Source organism: Apostichopus japonicus, chromosome 20 (genome assembly GCF_037975245.1).
Source record: "Apostichopus japonicus isolate 1M-3 chromosome 20, ASM3797524v1, whole genome shotgun sequence".
Lineage (NCBI taxonomy): Eukaryota > Metazoa > Echinodermata > Holothuroidea > Aspidochirotida > Stichopodidae > Apostichopus > Apostichopus japonicus.
In genome coordinates this window covers 30,541,211-30,559,964 of record NC_092580.1, presented here as the reverse complement: position 1 = coordinate 30,559,964, position 18,754 = coordinate 30,541,211, and the positions used below count along the sequence as shown (strand labels likewise).

General features: G+C 38.0%; 1 protein-coding gene across 4 annotated transcripts; it reads right to left on the bottom strand.

The window, feature by feature from the left end:
* Positions 1-150: 150 nt before the first annotated feature.
* On the bottom strand, positions 151-18,489 carry LOC139960884 (uncharacterized). Of its 4 annotated transcripts, XR_011790653.1 has the most exons (5): positions 18,142-18,489; positions 12,649-15,143; positions 11,898-11,968; positions 4,599-4,926; positions 3,495-3,682 (listed from the first exon to the last, which is right to left on the bottom strand). XR_011790653.1 is itself a non-coding variant. In XM_071959554.1 (4 exons), the coding sequence occupies exons 1-4, from the start codon at positions 18,245-18,247 to the stop codon at positions 3,655-3,657; spliced, it is 2,700 nt and encodes an 899-aa protein (XP_071815655.1). In that variant the 5' UTR covers positions 18,248-18,489; the 3' UTR covers positions 3,495-3,654. The 4 variants fall into 4 exon arrangements, 3 of the variants coding, with proteins under 3 accessions (XP_071815656.1, XP_071815655.1, XP_071815654.1); XM_071959554.1 differs by lacking the exon at positions 4,599-4,926; XM_071959555.1 differs by lacking the exons at positions 11,898-11,968; positions 12,649-15,143; positions 18,142-18,489 and adding an exon at positions 151-528 and having other exon boundaries at positions 1,186-3,682; positions 4,599-11,773.
* Between the last annotated feature and the right edge of the window lie 265 nt (positions 18,490-18,754).

The window sequence follows — 18,754 nt, the reverse complement described above, 5'->3', positions numbered from 1 at the left end:
TATATATATATATCTATATATATCTATATATATATATATATATCTATATATCTATATATCTATCTATATATATATATATATATATATATATATATATATATATATATATATATATATATATATATATATATATATACGATTTTCACTCATTACGATTTTCATATATATATATATAGATATATATATATATATACACAAGCACCGATTCACACGCAATGTACAGGTAATATAGTACAGGCATAGTACAGGTGACAGGTGCTACACTGTTGATGTGGCCGTTAATCCAGATGTCTGTCTTCCTTTTCCAGGTTGATAATGCACACCTTGTGAAGATGAAATGTGCGAGTCAGAAGACATGCCCAGCCGCTTCCTCCACATTCCCCAAATTTCGGATTTGACAGTGAAGGCAAGAAAAATAAAAAGTCCTTGCAATGACGTGAATATGATAAAGAGATACCATAGCCAAGGTTCATCAAACAACGCAGCAGCAAAGCCAGTGACCCAGGTTAACCCCAGGATTATGAATATCTGAAGAAGAAAAAATATAACCAAATCACATTTAATGAATTAATAATAGACTATGAGCTTCAAGTAGTGACCAACTTGGCATAATTGAATTTTTAATATACAATTAAAAACAAAAAAAGTAACTTATGCAATCGATGCCTGTTTTCCTAGATGTATGGCATTTCAGAATTCTTTTGGGTAATGCGTTTGTTTGTTTGTGTCTTTGTTTTGGGTTTTCGTTTCTATTTAAAATCAGGTAGCTGTAAGGATTATGCTTTCATGAATCACATCTTTACTTTTCAGCAATTATATGTTTAGTGACTTGTGCATGAGCTCCGTAATTTAAACAAACTTGGAAGGAACCTCTTGTAATTTCCTGAACTGTAAGGTTGTGAAAGTTTGGTGTAATTCTAGTTTGATTGCCCGTGAGTCGTTATCATTGACATCAGTAGACACTAAATTAAAAAAAAAAACAAGCGGCAGTGGTATCTCTCACACTGTTCAAACTAATTTACAGGCACTATGAGCATAAGACATATGAACTCGGTTTCTCGAAATAATATCCACATGTTTAATTGTGGTTGTATCATATACAAACGTATCCTGATAAGGTAGTTATGGGATGTCATTGCCACATTATGAGAAGAAGGGGGTAAAGAAATCTGCCAAACTTCTCACCTTTGAATAAATCACCAATTCACGTAAGTGGCTTTCCTCCTTGGTCTTTCTGATTCTCCGACTACTTCTCTTTTGAATACAAATGGAGACGGTTATATGTATGAAGAATATCATATTTATGACAACACTCACTGCCACCGGAATACCAAAGGCATACAAGTTAATCTTTGGTCCACCAATCCAGCATCCTGAGTTAGAACCATACACTATTCCGTAAATGCCATCTTCATCCACAGAGTAAATAATCAGTAACGTCCCACTGATGATACTTGGCAAAACAAAGCACAGTAGTATGAAAAGACATATTGACTTTCTGGAAGGTTTTACACCTCTTAATGTTTGGTTTCTGAGACTGAAAGTCTGATTCATAAGAAAACCTAATATTGAGCTAGCCGAGAAGGCAGTCAGCCAAAAGAAATGTCCAAGACCAGATATTACTGAACATAAGGTACGATGAAGTGTAGAAATACCCGCGAAGATAAGTAGTAACTGAGCCACTACAAGGCAACCACAAAGGTTCATGATTATAATGTTTGCTAGTCTGGTTCTTAATGTAGGAAATACGGAGTAGCTGATCAATGTTAAAAGCAGTGCAATCACCGAAATAGAAATACCAACCGTGCTCAGGATACTTTGTGTTTGGGAATATTGAGGCAAAAACCTCACAGCGGTGCCAGAAGCTTCCAAAAAGTTACACACCTGTATGTCACCATTGTGTAATATAGTATAGATATCTGGAGTGAATTGAATCGATTTATTCGCCGCATATACTAAAACACTGGACTCGTTTTCCAAAGGGAGAAAAAAGTTTGAGTCGAGTGTAATCATCGGGCATGATGATACTTCACTAGAGTTAAATACGCATCTTTGTACTAAAATGTCCTCTGATGAGATGTTACCATGTGTTGATGAAAATTGAAATAAATGTCGAATCTTTATTTGAGATACGTCAGTAGTTTCCGATGAATTTTGGAAAAGAATTCCAGCAGTAATATTACCAGATGTACTCCACTGGGGTTCACTGTACCATTCCGAATCACAATATAGGGTCGGGTCCTCCACTTTGGATGGACAGTACGCCAAAAACTCCACAATGTTCAAACTTGTGCATGCATGTGAATTTTGCGAAGATGTACTGCCAGCTTTTGCCAAGAGACTTCCAATTATTTCTAAAGAAGTCGTGACAACTTCTAAAACAACCTGTACTTGGCTCGTCATTCTGCACGATGTATTGTAATGTTCCATGTTTGCTTGTAAAAGTAATACCAAATCCGCTGGTAGGCAATTAAAAGTTATTTCCATGTTCTCCAAACGAGAATTGTTGATAAAGTTTACGTTGTCAGCTTTCATATGTATAGAATAGTGATTACATTCTTCTGACGAATTTGTAGTAATATTTGGCAGTTGTACGCATAGTGAACTTCTCAGAACGTAACCACTAGGACATGTTAATAGTTTGCACTTAGCCTCGAGTGGATCAAAAACCTGTCCAACGTTACAAGTCACAGATATTTCTTGGATCCTTTCATTGTTTTTTATAATTGATATACCACCAGAATTACCACCAAAATTAAAGGTTATAGAAATTGGTACGAGGGGTGGTGGTGGAGGTTGGGGTGTTGGGCATATGGTTTCACCGGTTTCAATGTCTCTGAAACACGCCACTAAAATGGGCGGATTTACATCGAAGAAAACTCTTTCATCATGTCTTGGACAGAACGCTAAAACCTCATAGTTGATATATTTATGAGAAGAATAGTAACATTCAACACAGAAGGTATTTTTGAAGTACCCTCCAATCGGAATGGGAGCTGCTATGGTCGAACATTTGTGTCTGATATCCTCGCTAGTTGTGTTGTCGTCACATGTATCGATTACGTCATCGGTAATTTCAAAACAAGGTATTAAAGATAACACGTAAAATGGATGATCTGAAGGTGGAAGGAAGGACAAGCTTTGACAGTGACCTTCCAGTAGAAAGATTTGATCTTTAACAGTCAGGTTCGTAGCTGTTTCAAAAATATCACTGTCTTCACAACCTTTAGCCTCGAATGACCAAGGTGAAAGGTCGGATAAATCCTCTCCATGACAGAGAGCACAGTAAAAATTTCTGTAGGTTAGTCCGTTCCTTGATAAAACTGGAATACCAGATAAATTATCTTCCAATCTACCCACGGTGATATCTGTGTCGTCGCCTGTGACGTCACATTCGTTGAGCCCCGTCCATGTATCTGGACATTTAGACACCATCCAGTATTTTTGCTGTGATATAACATCCGTAGCACACTGAAAGTAATCTCTCATACCGGGAAGAACTTCAGACAAAAATAGTTCGGTGTCGTTATCTTTGGAACAGCGATTACTTTTTCGATAGTATTGTAACAACAATCTTGGAATAATTCACAAGCTGGGTGACAAGAACATTTGACCGATGTCAGAGGACCACATGAAGAACTACATTCATAATCTCTAGCGCAGTACCCAGTCCGTACAGTTACTGTAACGTGAATGGAAAAGAAAGAATAACTATAAAACCTCACTTCTAACAGAATACTTACGTTGACAATAATGCAAATGTCAAGTAGTAATTTCCTCCGATTGCCAGAATGCATAGCTAATATTAAACATGTTCAATTGAAATCAGTGTTTGCTGGCAATGAGATATGCAAATCCGTGAATTGCCTTCTTGTTATAAGTTTTCTGACATATCCATAATTTGTTTTGGTACAACAACTGATGGCGATGTATACTGATGTTTGACATATGACAGGAAACTGATTGTTTTCACGGGAGAAGAAATTTCTAAATCTTTCTTATGTTGTTTTGCCCCGTAATTCATTTCTTATTCCATTCCGATATTTTGATCGTAGTAATGTTGACTTTATTTCTGACATATTGTGTTAACAGTGTTAGCATATTTGTTTATTAATACTAATGGTTGCATTTCCATTGTCAAACGCACTGCACTCTTTAGACTATATCAACCCATAGGCCTAAGTAGATCTAATACGTACTTGGAACTGTTTTGAAATGACAGGATTTACGTGGTACGACCTTACATATGGTTAACTTCGCGGTTCCTTGTTACAATATTAAATGAATGGATCTACCACAGTCATAACCCACACCCGCCCCCCGCCCCTTCTCCTCTGCCCCCATGCCACGCCTACGTAACCAAATCGAGCCCGTATTTTGGAAGATCTAAGAATAATATGAAAGTTAACATAACGAAATTTGATTACAATATCATCATTTAAGGAAGCAGTGCGGAAGTGGACTTCACCCTCAGTCAGTTAAGCATCCCTGCCCCCCCCCCCACTAAACCAACCAGGGGAAGATCATCGACAACTACGTTTTCTCTGCTCACAACACACCGCAGACCCCATTAGCCACACAGCGAACTGCGTACTTACGTACTGGTAGTAGTTCCGTTTCTGGTTCCGACTGTCCTAGTACCACGATAGCGTGAATACTCCAAAGCACTGTGAAGACACTTTTCAGATTTGTATATAAAGCCATAGTTTGTTGTATATCCTTTACTTTCCAACGAGAAATCCAATAGCAGAAGAAATACTGAAGCAGATTGTCGTAACTAACAATCGAAGTATACAAGGTTATACATGTATATTGTTGGGATTAAAGAACATCGGTTCGTATGCACAATAGAGTTCGGCTTGTCGTTATCAGATATCTTTACGGAAATGCAGGACAACTGAAGCACGATACTGGTATCACCTGTAGCTATAACCAAATTGAAACCGGAGTAGGTTGTTCACATTATTGAACGATCGTTTTATATTATATAACTATATACGAACGCATGCGTATCTCTTAAACGATACCATCAGTCTCATATTTGAGTTTCCGTAATACTGGCTGAGTGATTACTGCAACACTTAAGTCACAAAACTTCTGTGATGATATGTTTCGACGTCATTTGCAACGTTTTGCATAGATAATATTATTTTCTGTTATGATCGTCGGTGTGACAGTGTAGAATCTCGCTCCTGGGTATTTTAACCCCGTTGTAAGTAATGCGAAGTCCTGGCGTATCCTATGATAGTTTTGATGATATACACAAGGGCGGCGGCAGCACTTTTAATCTGGGGGGCACCAACGTCGAAGGGCACTTTGCAGAAATTCGATTGGACTGATGCAGCCTGATATTTAGTACTCTTTATAACTCTTATTGTATTATCTTATTTGCGTATACACATCACTCCATCGACGCCACCCCCCCCCCCCCTTCAAGGAAACAATGCATACTAGCACTGCAATATCTAATGTGCAAATTGGGAAACAAGGAAAAAGACAAAATGAGGTGAAATCATTATAAAGTCCAAGTCCCTGCACACGCGATCGATACATGCATGAAAGCAAATGAAATATGTCAAAATACTGAAAGAAAAATAATTTTCTATGTGTTTTTCATTGGTTAAACTGATATTATTATGATCATTATGATTGTAACGACTTTCCCAATAATTATAACCAATTTGGAAGGGTTATAACACGGCAAATGATTGTATGTTATTGGCATGCGATGTAATAACCAACGTATGCCTATATGATATGCACATTAACATGTTGAACGCGAGCGTAGCTCGCGAAAAATTTGGTAATATTTTTCGGGCCAGTCGTTACAGCCCCCCTCCCCCAAATCAAATTGGGCTCTTACGCCTGTGGTAGTAAACATTTAAAACTTCCCGAAATAATTCATTCGACGTGGGTTTCGCTTTGTAAACTCTTTTTATTTAGAAATATTTATGTAGAAAAAGGGCACATTTTTAACCTGAGGAAAAGTGGGGGGCACGTGCCCCCTGTGCCCCCCCCGGTTCCGCCGCCCTTGGATTTACATGTTAGTTTACGGATGAATTCAAACTGCAAACATGACGCAGTCTACGATAGTTGAAATTATACGATAGTTGAGATACCTCTCTCGCCAAACCCCCTCCCCCTACCCCTCCCCTCATCAGATAAATTATTCATAGCATGATCACTCACTTCCAACTGGGTTCGTTTTAAAACACCGAAGGGGAGATTATATACGTACATAGACTAGTGGCATGCACAAATGGGGGAAGGGGACATAGTTCAGTCGGGGAATTGTCGGGGTAAAGTGTCTTAACCCCCACCATTATTCAACCTCACACAAAACTCAAGAGTTTTCATTACTAGTTTTTAGCAGTATTAGCAATCTTGCGTTTAGGGTTATTCCGGGGTCATTAAAACGTCCGCGAGAAAATTAAATAGATAATTTAAAAAAAAAAAAATATATATATATATATATATATATATAGGGTGTCCGCGTACAGAACGGAAGGCCCGTGGTTCGAATCCCGGTGGAGGCTGAAAGTTTTTTCACTGTTCTTGATTTTCCAACTCATTACGATTTTCATTTATATATATTCATTTGCCTTTGTCGTTTACCTCCATTGCATTAACATAAAGTCTGTTCAAAGTATCTCTTTCGAGATCCGGCATTAGGAATCACAAATGATTTCGAGTTGGTTAGCATCATGTTTGATCTCTAGAGTAAGGCAAAATATGTCATCAAAAACAGAACTAGTATTGTGCGATACAGGTGACAAACGCCTACAGTGGAATTACGACCTTCCTTACCGGTTTCGAACCTGTGGACATACAATCAGCGTCCATAGCCTAGTGGTTAGGGTGTCCGCGTACAGAGCGGAAGGCCCGTGGTTCGAATCCCGTTGTAGGCTGAAAGTTTTTTCACTGTTCTTGATTTTCCAACTCATTACGATTTTCATTTATATATATATTTATATATATATGTGTGTGTGTATATATATGTAACAAGTTTGACTATAATCCCACTTATGGGACCAAATGACCTCAAACATATTTGGACCACAAATGTGTCCCAAAATGTATTCGAGGTGGAAATAAACATTCCATTCCAACATTTCCAATTCTTGACTGAATCATTCCCGATACTTGCCCGAATCATCCCGATATTTGCTCGAATCGTTCCCGATAATTGCTCGAAACGTTCTCAAAAAGCAAGTATCCGCCCTGGTGCCAACTATTCTATTTTAAATAAAATTTCAATGAAATCATACTCGCAACAACCTTCAGCATGTTTCATGCGGCTCGTGTTGTGAGTTTTGAAATTTCGGACAAGGATTCGGGCTAATTTCGGGCACAAAATTGTAAGCCCTGAAGTCCCCGCCCCCCCCCTTTAAATAAATTGGGTCGTTTACGTATGCATATGGACAAAGCCCAGTCGACTTTACTGTTCAGCATGCTCAATTTTATTACACAGCAATGTATGGAGGCGGCTTTACATAAATATTTAGGCCCCTTGGGAGAAGGCACCCCGAGTTGGAGGGGCACCAACAATTTATGGGTGGAGAGGGGGGGGGGGGAACCAATACCCATGTGCAGTTAGTTGTGAAGTTTTTGTTCACATGATAGTAGGACAAATTAAGTGATGTGGTGGGAGAGCACTTGTCTGAAAATGGAGGAGCATGCCCCCTGGACCTCGGCCTGGTTACCGGACTGCTGGGGAGGAGTTAATATTCAAATGAAGCCACACGGCCACCTTAGACAACTGCTCATTGAATGATAATACTAACATACACTGCAAAGCCATGTTAATGTAAAACATTTTATTAAAATATTTAATGGAAATTTAAGTCTGCAAAAGCTGGAGCTCGTGAAAGATCTTCGAAAAATTGCTACATTGTTTAACTAAAAGGTACCTCTCAGTAACAAAACAACTAAGATGCCGTTATTACTGTGTATAAATTGATGATGCAAGTAATTGGAAGATAGGTCTTGGATTGAACTTCTCAAAATACATTTCTCTGTACTTTCTGTATTTTCTATGGACGTATTAGATTATCTAAGTGGACACAGGTATACACCTTGCTTGCAAAACAAAGATCAAGATGGAAGAAGACATAGAGAGCCTCTCTTGAATTTCCAACTTTCCCCTACACCCTCCCTCTACCCCACCTCCCAATGCATTGGTTATAGGTTTTCAATGAAGTATGTCGTTTAATAATGATTGACACCCTGTTTCTAAGTTTTTACATTTCTCAAATGTCTACAGTGATACATGGTGACTCACATTTGCACAGTTTTAAGTTGTCATAAAATATTATAATTCATCAGTTCATAACCTCAAAAAGGATGCATATACATTTACCACAAACATTTAATCTTCATCGTCATTTGCTTGGAAAGCACAAAAAGGACTCCGTCGTGTTTCATCTTCAGCAGCTTAATTAGAAGTTTCAAATCAGTTAAGCCTATATAGGCCTACTTAAAAACGACTGTCATCGCAGTCGCAACAAAATGTGTTATCACCATTACCTGAGTTGAATTCTACATTACTCTCATAGCAATTGGATATAGCCTATGCCTATTTATTACTGCTAGCTTTAATACAACGATGATACTAGTAGTGAGTAAGACACAAAACTAGATATTTGCACATTGAAAGTGGAAATATGCACCCTTAATGGCAGGTTGTTTCTATACATGATTGGATTTGGTACTACAGATACTATCATTCTGCTTTTATTTTCACTTTCTCTCTTGGTTCATGTACAAATTTAACGAGCAGAAAACAAGGCTTCTCATTTTCAGAACTTTTAGAATTCATTTGAATTCATCCATTCCAACTGATCAAATATTGTGGTATACATTATTGGTACAACTTGAAACTTACATAAAACAATATCTTAGCCAAAATATAGCCTATGCCTATTTATTACTGCTAGTTTTAATACAACGTTAACTTAATAGTTATACTAGTAGTGAGTAAGACACAAAACTGGATATTTGCCCATTGAAAGTGGATATATACAACCTTGATGGCAGTTTGTTTCTATACATGATTGGATTTGTTACTGCAAATAATATCAATCTTCTTTCTTCACTTTCTCCCTTTTCCTATTTACAAATTTAAAATAGCAGAAAACATGGCGTCTAACCCTTCTAACTTCAGCTATTCTCTTAGTTAGGTAAAACAATATAATGATGTTTTGAACTGACACAGTATATGTCCAAGATCACATTTCGCAAGCTTGTCAGCTGACTGTAAGATGATATCATTAAAATGGCATTTTCGTAACAAACAATCTTATCTGATAACATGATGAGCAGGTCTCACCTAGCCAATATATATGTGTTTATATATATATATGTGTTTATATATATATATATATAGGAATAACAGAAAAAAACTGTTAAACAATTATGCTGCATTTAGAGAGAGGCTGGATCTCGAGTGAGATACAATTAAATTAGGTAAGTGATTGAGGGGGAAACAGCCAATGTTTGGTTTTTGCAGAGCTTTCGAGCAGAACTAGCTCTTCGTCAGTGCATGGTCACCGAAAGTGACAAGGAGTAGCAGGAATTGAAACTATTTTATAGAGAAGATTGTGGACATGGTTGTAAAGTAAAAGCGACTTACTGACTTCTGCTGAATTTTTACAGAAGTTTTATAAATTCGGATTATTTTAATCCTTGTCGGATTATTTTAATCCGATTCCGTCGTTATTGCAAAGGATTTGTTTTGGTTTATCTGGGACAGCAAATCGTTTCTGATGTTTAAACCGAATGGTGCCGTGGTCTTTAGGTTCAGTTCCCAGAAATTTTCCTTTTCTAGATTTATCTGTCCAAGAATCGTTCTGTTCAATGACAATAACAAGCGAATTCTCAATTGAATGATTTTGGAGATTGAAGTGATTTGCAACAGGTTGGTTGATCTTTTTTTATTTGATCGCCGATCTACGTTGTGTCATTCTCATTCTAAGAGTGTTTTTTGACTCTCCAATGTATTGTGAGTTACAAATATTGCGGTAGATGAGGTAAATGACATTTTTGGATAGGCAGTTAATTTTGTGCTGAATTTGGAACGTGCGTTTTGGTTTGGTTGCTCTGAAAGGCCCCGGTCGAATCGACAAGTACGCACGTTTTGCAATTTTGTATACAGGGCCGATGATCCTGTAGTTTCTATTTTGCTTTCCCCTAATGGGGAACTAAGATATCCCGTAGGTTGCTGGGTCTTTTAAAAGCGATGACAGGTAATTCTTGGAAAACTGATTTCAGGCGTTCGGTGCCTTGAAGTAAGTGAAAATTCTTCTGAATGATATTAGCCAGTGGTGGGAGACCAGGGTGGAATTCAGTAACCAATGGTACCCTTTTGGAACTGGTTTGACTAGTTTTGTACGTCAATGTTTCGGTACGGGGTTTGCTTTTAGCCTTTTTGATGGCATTTTCAATAGTACCCCGAAAATACTGTCTGTTTAGGAGGAGGTGTGGCAGTTCTTTAGTGCGTAAATCAAAATCGACTTCAGAGGAGCAAATGCGTCGAATGCGCAACGCTTGACTGTACGGAATATTTCTGGTACAGTGACGTGGATGGCAACTGCTTGGTAAGAGGTAGTTGTGCTTGTTCGTGGGTTTATTGAACAAGTCTGTTTTGAGTGAACTATTTTGTAGGGTCACAGTGGTGTCCAGGAAGTGAACGCCATGTTCAGAAAAATCAGCAGTAAATTTGATAGTGTGATGAAACGAGTTTATGTCATCAATGAAGAGTTTTAGATTTGCCTCACCATGGGTCCATATCATAAAGGTATCGTCAATGAAACGTAACCACGTGCATGTGTAGTTTCAAGTTTTGTCGAGATAGAAATTCTTTCTCGAGGTTTCCCATAAAGATGTTGGCAAAAGACGGTGCCATTTTGGTACCCATTGCGGTGCCATGAATTTGGAGGTAGTGTTTGCTGCCAAATACCAGATTATTGCCGGTCAAGATAAGTTGCATCAATTCGGCCATTATTTCTTCGTTGGGGTTTTGCCACGTTTCGGTTTGAATGCTTTTGTGCAGGCCGAAATGCCCTCTTCGTTGGGGATATTTATGTATAACGAAGACACATCCAAGGTAACTAACAGAGTAAATAGGGGAAGATGTTTTATTTCCCCAGTTTTCCGGATGAAATCCGTAGTGTCCTGCACATAGGACGGTAGAGCCGAAACAAGAGGTTGGATGAGAAGATCCACGAATTTGTAATTTTTTTCAGTCGCTATACCATTACCCCATATTATGGGCCTCCCGAGATTGCCTTATTTGTGAATTTTAGGCAAAAAATAAAAGCGACCAGGTTATGGATCGTTTTCAAGGAGGTTTTGGCCTAACTTGCGGTCAATGGAACCGTTAGAGGCTATATTTTGGATGACTCTTTTCACGATTTGTGTGATTTCTTGAGTAGGATCAGAATCCAGGAGTTTGTAGTGTTGAGGGTTGCCGAGTAGACTGTTGGCTTCCTCTCTGTAGAATTGTTTGCCCATAGCGACAATTGCAGGACCTTTGTCGGCTGGCTTGATGACAGTGTCATGACGCTTCCGGAGTTCATGGATAACCTGTCTCTCAGTTTTGTTGAGATTGTCGCGGAAGTCTGGGGCAGAGGCCTGGGTTTTTACATCCTCTTCAATTGCCGAAATAAATGATTCAAGCTGCGCATAATGGGCCTTGGGCGGATTCCACGAGGTTTTTGGCTTAAAATTGGAATGCAAGTCCTTTTCCAGGTTGATAATACACACCTTGTGAAGATGAAATTTACGAGTCAGAAGACATGCCCAGCCGCTTACTCCACATCCCCCAAATTTCGGATTTGACAGTGAAGGCAAGAAAAATGAAAAGTCCTTGCAATGACGTGAATATGATAAAGACATACCATAGCCAAGGTTCATCAAACAACGCAGCAACAAAGCCAGTGACCCAGGTTAACCCTAGGATTATGAATATCTGAAGAAGAAAAAATATAACCAAATCACATTTAATGAATAAATAATAGACTATGAGCTTCAAGTAGTGACCAACTTGGCATAATTGAATTGTTTATATACAGTTCAAAACAAAAAAGTAAATTATGCAATCGATGCCTGTTTTCCTAGATGTATGGCATTTCAAAATTCTTTTGGGTAATGCGTTTGTTTGTTTGTGTCTTTGTTTGGGGTTTTTGTTTCTATTTAAAGTCAGGTAGTTGTAAGGATAATGCTTTCATGAATCACATCTTTAGAATTCAGCAATGATATGTTTGGTGACTTGTGAATGAGCTCCGTAATTTAAACAAACTTGGAAGGAATCTCTTGTAATTTCCTGAACTGTAAGGTTTTGAAAGTTTGGTGTAATTCTAGTTAGATTGCCAGCGAGTCGTCATCATTGACATCAGTAGACACTAAATTTAAAAAAAAAACAAGCCAGCGGTATCTCTCACACTGTTCAAACTAATTTACAGGCACTATGGGCATAAGACATATGCACTCGGTTTCTCGAAATAATGTCCACATAACAGCGTTTTTTAATGTTTAATTGTGGTTGTATCATATATATATATATTCATACGTATCCTGCTAAGGTATTTATGGGATGTCATTGCCACATTATGAGAAGAAGGGGGTAAAGAAATCTGCCAAACTTCTCACCTTTGAATAAATCATCAATTCACGTAAGTGGCTTTCCTCCTTGGTCTTTCTGATTCTCCGACTACTTCTCTTTTGAATACAAATGGAGACGGTTATGTGTATGAAGAATATCATATTTATGACAACACTCACTGCCACCGGAATACCAAAGGCATACAAGTTAATCTTTGGTCCACCAATCCAGCATCCTGAGTTAGAACCATACCCTATTCCGTAAATGCCATCTTCATCCACAGAGTAAATAATCAGTAATGTCCCACTGATGATACTTGGCAAAACAAAGCACAGTAGTATGAAAAGACATACTGATTTTCTGGAAGGTTTTACACCTCTTAATGTTTGGTTTCTGAGACTGAAAGTCTGATTCATAAGAAAACCTAATATTGAGCTAGACGAGAAGGCAGTCAGCCAAAAGAAATGGCCAAGACCAGATATTACTGAACATAAGGTACGATGAAGAGTAGAAATACCGGCGAAGATAAGTAGTATCTGAGCCACTACAAGGCAACCACAAAGGGTCATGATTATAATGTTTGCTAGTCTGGTTCTTAATGTAGGAAATACGGAGTAGCTGATCAATGTTAAAAGCAGTGCAATCACCGAAAGAGAAATACCAACCGTGCTCAGGATACTTTGTGTTTGGGAATATTGAGGCAAAAACCTATAAGTCACAACGGTGCCAGAGGCTTCCAAAAAGTTACACACCTGTATGTCACCATTCTGTTGTATTGTATACATATCTGGAGTAAATTGAATCGATATATTCGCCACATATACTAAAACATTGGACTCGTTTTCCAAAGGGAGAAAGACGTTTGAATCGAGTGTAATCATCGGGCATGATGATACTTCACTAAAGTTAAATACGCATCTTTGTACTAAAATGTCCTCTGATGAGATGTTGCCATGTGTTGATGAAAATTGAAATAAATGTCGAATCTTTATTTGAGATACGTCAGTAGTTTCCGATGAATTTTGGAAAAGAATTCCAGCAGTAATATTACCAAATGTACTCCACTGGGGTTCACTGTACCACTCCGAATCACAATATAGGGTCGGGTTCTCCACTTTGGATGGACAGTACGCCAAAAACTCCACAATGTTTAAACTTTTGCATGCATGTGAATTTTGCGAAGATGTACTGCCAGCTTTTTCCAAGAGACTTCCAATTATTTCTAAAGAAGTCGTGACAACTTCTAAAACAACCTGTACTTGGCTCGTCATTCTGCACGATGTATTGTAATGTTCCATGTTTGCTTGTAAAAGTAATACCAAATCCGCTGGTAGGCAATTAAAAGTTGTTTCCATGTTCTCCAAACAAGAATTGTTGATAAAGTTCACGTTGTCAGCTTTCATATGTATAGAATAGTGATTACATTCTTCTGACGAATTTGTAGTAATATTTGGCAGTTGTACGCATAATGAACTTTTCAGGACGTAACCACTAGGACATGTTAATAGTTTGCACTTAGTCTCGAGTGGATCAAAAACCTGTCCAACGTTACAAGTCACAGATATTTCTTGGATCCTTTCATTGCTTTTTATAATTGATATACCACCAGAATTACCACCAAAATTAAAGGTTATAGAAATTGGTACGAGGGGTGGAGGTTGGGGTGTTGGGCATATGGTTTCACCGGTTTCAATGTCTCTGAAACACTGCACTGAAATGGTCGGATTTACTTTGAAGAAAACGTCATCATATCTTGGACAGATCTCTAAAACCTCATAGTTGATATATTGATGAGAAGAATAGTAACATTCAACACAGAAGGTATTTTTGAAGTACCCTCCAATCGAAATGGGAGCTGCTATGGTCGAACATTTGTGTCTGATATCCTCGCTAGTTGTGTTGTCGTCACATGTATCGATTACGTCATCGGTAATTTCAAAACAAGGTATGAAAAATAACACGTAAAATGGATGATCTGAAGGTGGAAGGAAGGACAAGCTTTGACAGTGTTCTCTCAGTAGAAAGATTTGATCTTTAACAGTCAGGTTCGTAGCTGTTTCAAAAATATCACTGTCTTCACAACCTTTAGCCTCGAATGACCAAGGTGAAAGGTCGGATAAATCCTCTCCATGACAGAGAGCACAGTAAATATTTCTGTAGGTTAGTCCTTTCCTTGATAAAACTGGAATACCAGATAAATTATCTTCCAATCTACCCACGGTGATATCTGTGTCGTCGCCTGTGACGTCACATTCGTTAAGCCCCGTCCATGTATCTGGACATTTCGACACCATCCAGTATTTCTGCTGTGATATGACATCCTTAGCACACTGAAAGTAATCTCTCATCTCGGGAAGAACTTCAGACAAAAATATTTCTGTGTCGTTGTCTTTGGAAGAGCGATTACTTTTTTCGATAGTATTGTAACAACAATCTTGGAATATTTCACAAGCTGGGTGACAAGAACATTTGACCGATGTCAGAGAACCACATGAAGAACTACATTCATAATCGAAAGGGCAGAACTCAGTCCGTACAGTTTCTGTAACGTGAATGGAAAAGAAAGAATAACTATAAAGCCTCACTTGTAAGAGAATACTAACGTTGACAATAATGCAAATGTCAAGTAGTAATTTCCTCCGATTGCCAGATTGCATAGCTAATATTAAACATGTTCAACTGAAATCAGTGTTTGCTGGCAATGGGATATGCAAATCAGTGAATTGCCTTCTTGTTATAGTTTTTTGACATATCCATAATTTGTTTTGGTACAACAACTGATGGCGATGTATACTGATGTTTGACATATGACAGGAAACTGATTGTTTTCACAGGAGAAGAAATTTCTAAATCTTTCTTATGTTGTTTTGCAGCGTAATTCATTTCTTATTCCATTCCGATATTTAATCGTAGAAATGTTGACTATATTTAAAAAAAAAAAGTAAATACTTTTTTCAATTGTATTGTAACAACAATCTTGGAATAATTCACAAGCTGGGTGACAAGAACATGTGACCGATGACAGAGAATCACATGCAAAATGGCATTCATAATCACTAGTACAGTAGTCAAGTATGTTAAATATTACTGGAAAAGAAAGAATAATTAAAACCTCCGTTGGCAGACAAATTTAATACTAACATTGAAGAGAAAACTATTCTACACTGTTAATTAAGAACACCTCCTTAATACATTGTCCCTAACTCGCAAAATGGGTGATTGTATATAGCCTACTTTGGCTGGCTATAGTCATACACTATCTTTCTCCAGGAAGGGGACTTAAGAAGATGGACTGTGATATTTTAGGGTGGATTTACTCCAAGAGTTTTATAATTTTCTCGTTGATATATTTAATATGTTGCTAAGCTGTTAAAGGTCTCTGCTTTTTGTTCTTTGTGGATTAGTGATATATTGTAAAGGAAAGTTAGGAGACTATCATATAAATTTATCTGATGCTTCTTTCACCCTGCGATTGTCAGATGCATATACAAAATAAGAACAAATTTATCACATCTTGGTGTTATACAAAATACAATGAAGATGTGGTTTGACCTAAAAATACATAATTTTCAAGTAAACAGCTGCAACCATCACACAGTTCCAGTCAAGAGGGGGGGGGGGGGGGGGGAATTAATGAAATGTCAAAAAGTGTGAATTAATTGTATCCTGCAGTTGCATTATCACGTATGGAACAAAGGGTAAAGTGCTATGTCAGGTAGTGCATCAGTCAAATAAAATATTAAAAGCATCCTTGTGTACTAAGTGGCCGGGTGGAAGGGAGCATTCCCCGTCCCCCTCCCCTCCCCTCCCGCCCTTCCCAATAACTCTCTTCTAGAGTATTGCAATCACGTGTCAAGTGTCCGCATACCAGCTCTACAATTCACGCAAACTTTATTGCACTGAAATTTGTCTGTGAAATTACATTATTTTCTAGGGAAGAGAAGGAAAATCAATTTCCGCTTGCTAAATTGTACCAAATTTTCCATCTCAGTAGAATGTTCTTTCGCAAATGCACATCAGTGAGAAGCGCCGTCTGTTTCACATGCGTATTACAAATTTATCAGATTAGGCATATGTCACGAACGGTAACCGGTATCGATTTGTGACCGATTGGTAGCTTCAATGATCCAGTATACCTTAAACTACTGTGACGAAACTATGACAAAAGTAGTAACATATCATGGGCTTGATCGGGAGAGTTGGTTTCTATAATGTTTACCGAATGCACTATCACAACAGTGGCATACAATGTTACAAACTATATAAGAACAAGTTCGAAGTGGATCACATCAGAAGGAAGGTCTGTGATTTCATCATTGCAGACGTTCTTCAAAAGATTTATTTGCCTCTCATAATTTGTGTTGATATTGGCGCTAACATTTTCCTACATTTGGAATGTTGGTTTCGTTAATATTGTTAATTTCATTTAGAAATTCTTTCACTAGTCTGTGAGAATGCTCCTTCAATCCGTAGCGGATAAGTGCATGCATGACTTACATATTGGAAAAGAAAGACATTTTCAGTTCAATTGACATATGATAACATCATTAAAATCTGCTGTAGCAATACAAATTCATAACAAAAATCCCCTAATTACAAAACAATTTAATCTCTACGATATAAATTGTTATCAAGACGTAAAAATTGAGCCGATTTGAAGGCAAATGTCCCGCAAGTTTGCTAAACAATGAATTTCAGTCACACGAATATCCCTGTGATGCGATGAACAAAAGGTGTCGTGGCGCGGTTTTGTGATACAAACATCAATGTCATCCCCTGTTTACAACAACAATTGTTCGCCACATATACAATACAAATGATTAACGAGATAAAATTGATTATTTTAGTTAAACGAGTACTTATTTTTTTTTTAAATCATGACAATATTTTGTTAACGATATGAATTCAAAGTTATTTCATTATGAACACTTGTTACTTCCTCTTGTTTATTTCCTCAAATCGTTTTTTTAAGGACAAAGAAAACCAAATTATCCCTACGACAATATATCTGACATACTTATATCAAAGTGTTAACAACTTGGTGTATTAACACCAATGATTGCACTTCCATTGTCACACAGACGGCACGCCTCATGCTATATTCAAAACATAAGTAGACCTAATACGTACTTGGAACTGTTTGAAGTGACAAGGCTTTACGTGGTACGACCTTGTTAGCCTACATATGGTTACCTCAACTTCATTCGCGGTTCCTTGTTACAATATTTAATGAATGGATCCACCCTAATACAAGTAATAACCCCCACCCCGTCTTTCTCCCAGCCACGCCTCCGTAACCAATCGAGCCCGCATTTTCGAAGATCTTAGAAATAATATGAAAGAGAATATAACGAAACTTGATTACAATATCATCACTCAATGAAGCATTTTGGGTTGTGGACTTTACCCTCGGTTAAGCATCCCTCCCCCCACCCCTACCTCACCATACCAGCCAGGGAGAGAACACCGGCAACGATACGTTTATTCTGGTCACAAAACACCGCAGACCCCATTAGCCACAGAGCGAACTGCGTACTTACGTCTCCAAGGTGGTTCCGTTTCTGGTTCCGACTCTCCTAGTACCACGATTACTTGAATACTCCAAAGCACTGTAAGGAAACTTTTCAGATTTGTAAATAAAGCCATGTTTTGTTGTATATACTTTACTTTCCAACGAGAAATCCAATAGCAGAAAAAATACTGAAGAAGGTTGTCATAACTGACAAACGAAATATACGAGATTATATGTGTATATTGTTTGGAATATATAAGATCGGTTCGTATGCAAAATAGCGTTCGGTTTATTCAGGGAGTTGTTATTGAATAACAACTCCCTGGTTTATTGGTATCAGCATGGAGGTAAACAGTTCTGTTTTACCTCCATGGTATGAGATACCTTTACGGAAATGCAAGACAATGGAAACACGAGACAGGTATCGCCTGCAGCTATAACCAAGTCGAAACCAGGGTATGTTTTTACCACAATGTGTAGAAGATATACACAAGTTGTGACGACATGATAAGAAGACACCACGGTGAAATGAAGCTTAGCTTAGATATGCGTATCCATAGGCGTAGGGGCTGGAGGGCTGCTGCCCCCCCCCCCCAACCAAAATTTTTGGTAAAAATTCGGGCAATATGCTGAGAATTTTT

Bases quoted from the DNA above. Each gene is read 5' to 3' on its own strand.
- LOC139960884 (XM_071959553.1), bottom strand. From the start codon at position 18,247: ATGGCTTTATTTACAAATCTGAAAAGTTTCCTTACAGTGCTTTGGAGT. The intron at 15,144-18,141 runs GTAAGTACGCAG...TTCACGTTACAG, and splicing joins AACGGAACCACCTTGGAGAC to AAACTGTACGGACTGAGTTC. The intron at 11,969-12,648 runs GTGAGAAGTTTG...TTTCTTCTTCAG, and splicing joins AATTGATGATTTATTCAAAG to ATATTCATAATCCTAGGGTT.